The sequence below is a fragment of the Phoxinus phoxinus genome (genome assembly GCF_949152265.1).
Source record: "Phoxinus phoxinus genome assembly, chromosome: 25".
NCBI classification, from domain to species: domain Eukaryota; kingdom Metazoa; phylum Chordata; class Actinopteri; order Cypriniformes; family Leuciscidae; genus Phoxinus; species Phoxinus phoxinus.
The window spans coordinates 25,085,884-25,095,883 of record NC_136900.1 but is presented as its reverse complement, the minus strand read 5'-3'; the positions used below and the strand labels follow the sequence as shown (position 1 = coordinate 25,095,883).

Genomic DNA, 10,000 nt, shown 5'->3' with positions numbered 1-10,000 from the left:
TGCATCTATCCATCATAAAAGTGCATCTATCCATCATAAAAGTGCATCTGTCCATCATAAAAGTGCATCTGTCCATCATAAAAGTGCATCTATCCATCATAAAAGTGCATCTATCCATCATAAAAGTGCATCTATCCATCATAAAAGTGCATCTGTCCATCATAAAAGTGCATCTATCCATCATAAAAGTGCATCTGTCCATCATAACTGCATCTGTCCATCATAAAAGTGCATCTATCCATCATAAAAGTGCATCTGTCCATCATAAAAGTGCATCTATCCATCATAAAAGTGCATCTATCCATCATAAAAGTGCATCTGTCCATCATAACTGCATCTCTCCATCATAAAAGTGCATCTGTCCATCATAAAAGTGCATCTATCCATCATAAAAGTGCATCTGTCCATCATAAAAGTGCATCTCTCCATCATAAAAGTGGATCTGTCCATCATAAAAGTGCATCTCTCCATCATAAAAGTGGATCTGTCCATCATAAAAGTGCATCAATCCATAGATAGAGGCACTTTTATGGACTTCAAAACAGAAACTGCCATTATAAAGCGTGGAAAAGCCAGAATATTTTTAATATAACTGATTGTATTCGTCTGAAAGTAGAATGTCATATATGAGGGCGAGTAAATCATGGGCTAATTTTCATTCTGAAGTGAACTACTGATCAAACACACGAGGCAGTGCGAGCTGGTGTGTTTCTCACCGGACTCCAGCCTCCGGTCTGCCAGGACGCACATTCGGGACGCTCACAGACGCCCAGCGCCGAGGGTTTGGTGTTCGGGTCACAGCGCTGCTCACTCAGCTGCTCGTCTCCCAGAATGCACTGCACCTGCCGGTGTCGCACGCCCTTCCCACACGTCGCCAGACACTGAAACACAGACACAGAGTCACTGTTCTGCAAGTACTGTTTGATGCCGCCTGTAAAAGTGTGGTTCAGGGATTCAGGGTCCAGTACCTCGCTCCACGGGCTGGCGCTCCAGTCGGGACAGGGCACGTCACTGCAGGGCTCGCTCAGGACTCTCTGATCGCCACACTCGCGCTCCGCCAGCCTGCGGCCCAGATTGTTCATACAGAACGCCTGTCTCGTCCGAACGCCGCGTCCACAGCTCCTCGAGCACTGGACACAACACATTACAGAGACCCCGGAGGAACATGTTCAGATACACAAACTGATCCTCTGCAATGTGCCAACATTCATGATCACTAGGAAACACACTAAAGATTCATGTAAACATTACGTGCAAATAACTAAAAGTAAATATAAATATAAAAAAAAACTTAACTGGTTTTTCAAAGTGTCGATTGAATTGAATGGAAACCATTGGAGGGACGCCAACACAAAAGACGTAACAAAATGTGTACAGCCTTTACAAATCACATCTATGTGTCGAAACTTTGCATGCACATTCATGACTATAAAAGAGGAATAGCCACCAAATTTCAAGAAGAAATAAATAGTTCAACAGTGTTTCAAGCCGTTTGAAAATCGAATGGGGACAAATTGACCCGAAACACAATATGTGGATTTAGGGCTATTTTTAGATTATTATTGTTATTAAAGTGCCCTTTTATGCTATTTTTGTTTTGTTTTGGTTATGACCTTTCATGTAGTGTGTAATACTTGGGGTTTGTGGATGTAAAAGGTCATCAAAGTTGATGAAAGAAAGAAGTGATTCTGAACTGAGACGAGTCGTCAGTAATTCAGTCTCACTTCCTGCTGTAGGTTTGTAACTCATTTGCATAATGCCAGCTTCTGGTCTTGATTGGCTGAACAGCGTCTCTTAGCCCCGCCCTCAAACACTGTAGTGTATCTGAGACTGGAAGAGTTCGGTTCGTGTTGTTCGCGTCGAGAAGAGATTGAGATTGATACGGTAAAACACACGCCATCATTACTGTTCGTATCACTGTGATCAAGAGCTGAGATTCAGATATGCTAATGAGCAGGGTCCGAAATTAACTTTTTGGCTCACCTGCCACGGGGACTGGTAGATGAAAAAATCCACCAGCCAAGCATATTTTTTACCGGCCAAAATAATAAACAGCCTTTTTGTGTCACATATACATTAATTTCAGGACATTTAATTGAGATAATAAGGTATTATGTTGAATACAAACAAAAAATTGTCCAGAGCAATATTTGAAATGTAGGCTATAATAATTTTTAAATTTTTAAATTTTTAATTTTACACACACACACACACTTAATCTCTCTCTCTCTCTCTCTCTCTCTCTCTCTCTCTCTCTCTCTCTCTCTCTCTCGTTTTTACGTTGAAAGGAATGCTACTGTTCATTTAGCTGTTCATAATCTGTCCATTACTGTTCACACACATTTCTGTCATTTTCTATCTGAAGCTATTGCCTGCAACATTGAAAACTCCGGTCTCTTGTGTTTAGCGCGAAAGCTCACGGACAGTCGTGCCGTGTACCAGCTGCTTTGAAGCGAATATCAGTTTAACTGACTCGTAACGTGTGCAATATCTCACGACCTCCCGAGTGTCCGAACATTTTATTTGATTGTTTATTCGCTAAACGGAAAATCTACCAGCATTTGGCGCTTGGCGGGTGTTCATTTCGGATGCTGAAGACAGCGCTTAGGAGACGGTGAAGCCTTTCGCCTGTCTCCACTAAGAGAGAGAAAGAGAGAGAGAGCGCGCGCGACCGGGGCTCTCTCTCTCTCTGCTCGTTCTTCAGTTAAACATGCGCCCTGTCACACGCGCAGCAGTTCGTCTACATTCGGCTACTCACCGATCAGATAAGACTATGGCGGGACAAACATTTTATTAAAAACATTTTATTACATTACTATTTTGGTATGAACATTCACCCGCCAGTGTGGCGGATAGCCTTTTGAGATTTACTCGCCAAATGGAAAATCTACCCGCATTTGGCGCTTGGCGGGTGTTAATTTCGGACCCTGCTAATGAGCGTTTGGTTTCTGACCAATCACAGCAGACTGGGCCATCTGACCATCTAAGGCGGGGCTTAGAGAGTTTCAGACACTGAGAGAAAAGAGCTGATGCTGAAAATTTGACCTTGAACGCATTTTAGTAGGAGAAGCAAAAACAAAATGAGCAACCTTTGAAACACACTTTAATAAGTCTGCAGTGTGTGTCACCTGAGACCAGGCGCTGTATTGCCAGCTCTTGAGCAGGCAGTCACCGTGACAGGCCTCTCGAGTCTGTGGTTTGGGCAGGTCTGCGCAGGCTCGGCTCTCCACACGCTCGCTCTCGCTCTCGCTCTGACTGTAGCGCATACACACCACGTCTAGCGTACGGGAACCCGGACCACACTTACTGGAGCAGTCGCTGCGGCCCGCCACGTGCCACCTGAGGAGCACAGAGAGAACTGCTCAACGCCGCCCAGTACACGTCAGCGCTCGCTTCCTCTGCGTTTCTGTTGCGTTCAGCTTTAGAAACCAGAGAAACCCCAAAGGGTTCGCTGTTGTGTGGACGTACCTGAGTTCACAGTCGCTGTTGCAGTTCTCCGTCGCTCCTCGGGGTCGAGGAAGATACTCACACCTCTGATCCGAAACCAGCAGGTGATCGCTCTTACGAACACACACCGCCTTCCGTCGCCGCTCACCTGTGGAGGAACACACACACGTGAAGCGTCAGGGACTTCCCTTTAGACTACAGAGAAAGACATGAGGAACACTAGAGAGTGATTAGAAGCTGTTTAAGGCGAGACACGCCAGGCAAAAACATCGGGGTTTTTCACTGGTCAATTTTGAGATTTTGGGCTATTTGTCTTTAATAACATGTCTTCTTTCTTGACTTGTGGTGAAAAAAAAGTCCAAAATTCGCATTTAGGTCTATATTTTACTACACTCTGTCTGTTTGCGTCTGTAGATTTCTCCGAAATTCAACAAAAGTTGGCGTTCTTAATCATCATGATCCGCGATCTCTCTCTGCTTCTGATTCACACACACCGCTGTAAAGCTCTCTCTCTCCTGTACAACGCTGTCGGATCCAAATATGGTCATTTCCTTTTAATCAGCAACCAATCGTGAAAGTACAATGGACATTTAACTCTAAAAGCGAAATCTCATTGGCTGATGTCAATGTCTGACAGCGTGATTGGTTCAGAAGCATCACGTGACGCGCTCTGACACTCAGATGTGTGTGTTTGACTGTTTTTCTGCTCAGTTAAAGGCCATAAATGCTGTTTATAAGTTTTGATGTGATTTAGGTGGTTTGTATTGTTGTTGCTAATGATTTGATGAGATATTGTGTCAGTAAATAGTTGTTTCCACTAAAAAAGTATGATTTTTTACATTATAAATCTTTAAATGCCTTTTTCTCAAAATTAGTTTTTTGTCATTCTCCAGTAGAAACATCTCAGCCGATGTACACCAAACTCTCCAGTTATACACTTAGCAGTATTCTGAAGATATGTTCAGAGGGATTCGTTAATAAATCATTCCTGGCCTGATTTATGTGACATTTTAATCAAAAAAATATGGCGAAAATCAATTTTTTAAGGCTATGGACAGTATATTTAGATTTCCTAGGTCATGAAAGCATATATCCTGAAATCACTCTGAACATCTTTCTTCATCTTGTGTGTAATCAAAATGAAAAAATTATTTTGCACCCGGCTTTATCATATGTTCAGATCTATCTCCTGAAAATATATGCAAAATTGCGCATATTTAATGAGATAATGCCTAATTTGCATAATTCAACATACAAATTTCAAAAACTTGTAATACATTTTTTTAGGACCTTGTGTAAGTAATCAACTGAGGAAGTTTCATGGTGATATCTATTACTTTAAAATGTTACCCTATTCACCTGTAGTGTCTCGCTGTAAGGACAGAAAACCAAGGCTATAGACCCAGAAAGAAAGCAGAACCTTGACACATGCGACTGCACTCCTGCCACGGGCCCGCCGGATCCCAGCCGAACTGCTCCCGCTGCTCCTCGATGGGAACACTGAAGGAATATCTGACGTCAGGATTATACAGGTTTCCCACGCACAGAACCTGGACGACAGGAAGACCACAAGCCTGTAAAGCTAACTTAAAATCATAATGAAAAAACGATAATAGTATATAACACTGATGAAGTATTTGACCTATTAGTTACATTTGTACAAAAATCATGAATACTGAAAAGATTAGATGGGTTCACTCCTCCCGAAATTAGGTTGTGAACTTCACTTAAAAATAAATACGACCTGACGTTGTGTCAATCACGTTTGCACACTGCCTCCGAAACTTTCGTCCGTCATCAATAGTTTTGGATCAGGTTCGATTGTCCGAAGCATTTTTATGGTTGTTTTGACAATTCAAATGACCAACACGAAAAAACGCATACGAAAATGTCGGACTCAGTGTGCAAGGACCTTATGTCTCGATGCCGAATTGTGTCACACTTTCACAAAGGTTGTGTTTGGTGTTGTTCGGCTTGCCTGCAGCACGAGCTCCTCCTCGATCCGTTGTGTGCAGTTGATCCGCTCCACTGTAGTGTTGGATCCGCTGTACTCAATCTCTGCTCCCTTAAAGGTGATTTCCCTTTTAAACATGGACACCACAAAGTTCCCGTTCAGGAGAAAGTTGGACTGACTGTCAGACAGAGCTGCAGATCAGAGGACAAGAAGGATCAGAACTAGTCATGTTTCCCGAAACCAGCGTTCCAACGAACATTCGCAGAGCTGTGTGTGTGAGCGACAGATCTCCTGTGGTTAGAAGAGTTTCTTGTTTGCATGACATGTGGACTCAATAAATCCTGATCTTGAGCTAAATAATCAAGCTGGCATTCAGTGCAATCTGTCTTTTATTTAGAATACATACAAATGTCATTTACGTCTTTTAGTTTGTCTAGAGAAGTAAAGTGTAGTGTCTGAGTGCGCGTGTGTGAACCAGTGTTGGGGGAAGTTACTTTTAAAAGTAATGCATTACAATATTGCGTTACTCCCTTAAAAAGTAAGTAATTGCATTACTTAGTGACTTTTTTAGAAAAGTAATGCGTTAATTTACTATTGCGTTACTTTTTTTCCCGGCTGAGCTTGTTTTTTTTATAACACAAAAGTTATATTTTTGGGCAAATGTAAAGACCCGTTCACACCAAAAGTGAAATAATAATCCTCCGGCTGAAGGACGTGTGTACAGTAGAGGAAAGCACACCAGCAAACCTTTCTATCTATCTTTCTATCTATCTACAGTCATTTCTGCTTATTAAACTGAATCATCGAAGGTCAGAAGCAAGTACATTGGTCAATAAAGTGAGATTAAATGCATAAAAATTTATGTTTTATTTAACATATTTAGTTATTTGGAGGTTTGCATAGTATTCTGATTCTGCATTTCACTGATTTTATTCATTTTGAGGAATATTGAATATTTTTTTGTGCAAGTGAGATGAGTAAATGCTCACATTTAGTCTAGAACTACAATAAACATCATGTACACACACACACACACACACACACACAAACGTCTCAACATGAGGACAGGAGAGCTGTCAGTCAATAAATGGGAAAACAAAGTAACTTGCGTCACTTATTTGAAAAAGTAACTCAGATATTTTGTTGTAAATTTTAAAAGTAATGCGTTACTTTACTAGCTACATGAAAAAGTAATCTGATTACATAACTCAAGTTACTTGTAATGCATTTCCCCAATCACTGGTGTGAACGAGCTCGAGTGTGTAAGAACGAGTCTATGAGTGAATCTGGAAATAAAGCAAAATAACTGAGGAAATGTGTCATTATTCCTCAGATGCATGTCTGTCATTTATAGCAAAACATCTAGCGTTAATTCGATCTCGAACAGATTCATTAACAGTATTATTACTCCTCCATCTGCGTAACATCATTAACCGACGCGGTTGAACGACCACTTTATGCCGATCTGGTTTCGGGAAACAGTCGTGACTATAGATGATCTCTTCAGCGATGTGTCGAACTATAGCAGTGAAGCACGAGTGACGGCGCTGTACGGGACACACACTCCTGGTGTCATTGGTTTTCTGAATGTGTTTGGGTGTGCGTTCTTCATTGAAGTACCATGAAAATATCATAGCATGTGAATATGGAAATCATTCAGAATCATATTATCATCTGATAGCATCACTAACACTGGTGTCATCTGGTCAGGTGATGCATGAACTGGACTCACCGAGGTAGTTATCATCGTCTGCTGACCCCGAGTAGCTGACCTGCTTTATATCGACATTGGTCGCACCAGCAGGAATCCGAACCACAACGTTATAACCTAACACCAGAGAGATGAGAACGAGATGAGAAACACCAGAGCTGCACAATTTTTTAAGTCAAATTCACAGCTTTTTAAGACCTGAGGAAATCAAAATTAATACCGTATATTAGGGGTGCGCAATATTGACAAAAAATGTTTCGATATTTTCAAAGTTTTGTTGATAATAATTAGATGATATTTTACTGATTGTGATTTTGTACTGGTACCATGGCTGGTTTAGGCCAGTTGTTGACAGCAGACTCGCAAAGATATTCATATTTAACATATTCTATGCAGTGGTCAGTTTACAGTAGTGACTGAAATTAAAGGATAATTCCGGTATTTAACACCTTGAGTCTATATTGTAGTTTGTTTTGGATGAACAAGAGTGGTGGACAACATTTTTTTGACAATGGTTCCTCTCTCGAGTTTTTGACTATAATAGAATTGGCCATGGACCCATTTAACATTGGAGTCAATGGGCATGTCCGAAAATGTCATTAAAACAGCCAATAATGTTCGTTTACAAAACTGTTAAACTCACCGAGTGGTTAGTGGTGTTCGTTGATGATTATAAACAATATATCGTCGCAATATATGATTCCAATCCGTTTATTTTGCTATAGTGGAACTATTTTTTCAGACACTTCACAACCGTGTAACTTCCGCTCAATATTTGAATCTGAAGCGTTAGCACACTCCCGACCACTTGATGGCGATAACCGATGTTTATGTCTCGCGGGACACTCACGGTCACAGTCGAGTTCAACTTCATATTACAAGTAACAATTAATGAAGGTTTAGTTTGTTTATTTGGCTTACTCTCCCGGAGCACAGTTGCTCTGCTCGCTAGCCTTATGAGAAACGGAAGCGAGCAAAAAGACTACATCGACCAAATGTAAACAGCCCCCTTTCCGTTTCCGGTAGCGCATTTATATTAACCAGCACTCAGTCCTTCAACAGAATTCAATGGGATTTTACAAAATGACGAATAAAACACGACAGAAACTGTATTTCGCAACACTTTTTGTTTCTGGAACATCAACTAACACCACTAATCACTCGGTGAGTTTAACAGTTTTGTAAACGAACATTATTGGCTGTTTTAATGACATTTTCGGACATGCCCATTGACTCCAATGTTAAATGGGTCCATGGCCAATTCTATTATAGTCAAAAACTCGAGAGAGGAACCATTGTCAAAAAAATGTTGTCCACCACTCTTGTTCATCCAAAACAAACTACAATATAGACTCAAGGTGTTAAATACCGGAATTATCCTTTAACAATTTTATTAAGGGGCAATATTTACCACCTTAAATTGATTTCCAGGGGCATTTTCACCTATATATGGAAATTATGTCTAAACGTATTTAGAGGTATTCATCACCTTTTATGTCAAATTCTAACATTCAAATTAAATTATATTAGAATAAGACAGTGCCCCTGTCAAATTAAATCATTAAATTAAAATTAAGAAGCGGCATCAAAACTGGCATTAGCCTACTATATTTACACTTAATTTACAATTGCATAAATAAAACTATTTAATATTTAAATATGAAATTATTTATAATTTTAACATTTTAATTAAAAGATTTAAATATGAAACTAAAACCACCAGTAGGTGGCGGCACGTCACTGTCTTAATAAGCGAGTTGTTGGAGTCACTTATTCAACAGATTTGTTCAAACGGCCGATTCATTCAGAAAAACAAGTGATTGTTCATTGAATCGTTAAAATGATTCGTTCAAAACGCGGATTTCAGTAAAAAAATAAAAAATTATCGCTGTCTGTTGGACTACGGCTTCATTATGAAATTCTCGTCGGCGATATTAAGTGAAAATTTACAATATTGTGTCCAAAAAGTAACTCACAATGTTAACTTTATTGTTAATTTAACTGTTGTATAAAATAAATAGCGCATTTGCAATTGTGCACAGGAAAACGGCACTCTTGCTTGTGATATTCTAATATAACAACATAATATGATATAAATATAAGACAAAAACTCATTTGGGGACATATACTATAACTGCACTGACACATCACGCAGTGAAAGCAAGAGAGACAAACGTGACGTCGGCTCGCACTCGCAGTGCCTCGTACAGTTAAACAATGATTACAATATCATCGTAGTTCATAGACAATATCGCACACTCCTAAGCACATAACGAATGACCTTACTATTGAACTGACATTTACTCGTTCTCTTATCCTCTCCTCTCGCGTGCAGGAGACAGACGCAGGCTAATACGCTGCCGTAAGTGACGCGAATTGTCACGTGAGCAAGCAAATCCACAAAGATAGAATAATACTAATAATACGTACGCTAATTAGATAGCTTTAATTTGGAAAGCATTTAGATACGTCTAAGTCAAAGTGTCATCTAAAATTTAAGACCTTTCATAAGTAAAAATAAGACTCTTTATGGCCTTAAATTTAAAACAATCTATTTAAGACTTTCTAAGGATCCGCGGGAACCCTGCAGAGAGAGAGGTGAGAACGACATGACAAACACCAGACTGGTAACTCTCACCATACTGTGCGTTGTTGAAGGTTCCAGCGATAGTCTTACACGAGGAGTTGTCTCCTCCGCAGACACCACACTTATCATTCCTTGCCTTTGAGTTCAAAATGTGGTCACAGCCTGCTTGCTAAGATACACACACACACACACACACACACACACACACACACACACACACACACACACACACACACACACACACACACACTATATAAATATCCTGGTATATTAATAAAGTAATCACGAAGCACCATGACAT

At 40.2% G+C, this 10,000-nt stretch overlaps 1 protein-coding gene across 1 annotated transcript in view; it reads right to left on the bottom strand.

The window, feature by feature from the left end:
• The window catches only part of LOC306993245 (A disintegrin and metalloproteinase with thrombospondin motifs 20), a 118,376-nt gene that overhangs the window by 44,897 nt on the left and 63,479 nt on the right, over nt 1–10,000 (bottom strand). Inside the window, exons 15-22 of the mRNA XM_079602911.1 lie at nt 9,751–9,868; nt 7,134–7,229; nt 5,426–5,592; nt 4,868–4,997; nt 3,469–3,595; nt 3,129–3,339; nt 969–1,130; nt 717–881 (exon numbers count right to left, since the gene is read on the bottom strand). Of these exons, the coding sequence (XP_079459037.1) occupies nt 717–881; nt 969–1,130; nt 3,129–3,339; nt 3,469–3,595; nt 4,868–4,997; nt 5,426–5,592; nt 7,134–7,229; nt 9,751–9,868 (1,176 nt within the window). The remainder of the gene's footprint in view (nt 1–716; nt 882–968; nt 1,131–3,128; nt 3,340–3,468; nt 3,596–4,867; nt 4,998–5,425; nt 5,593–7,133; nt 7,230–9,750; nt 9,869–10,000) is intronic.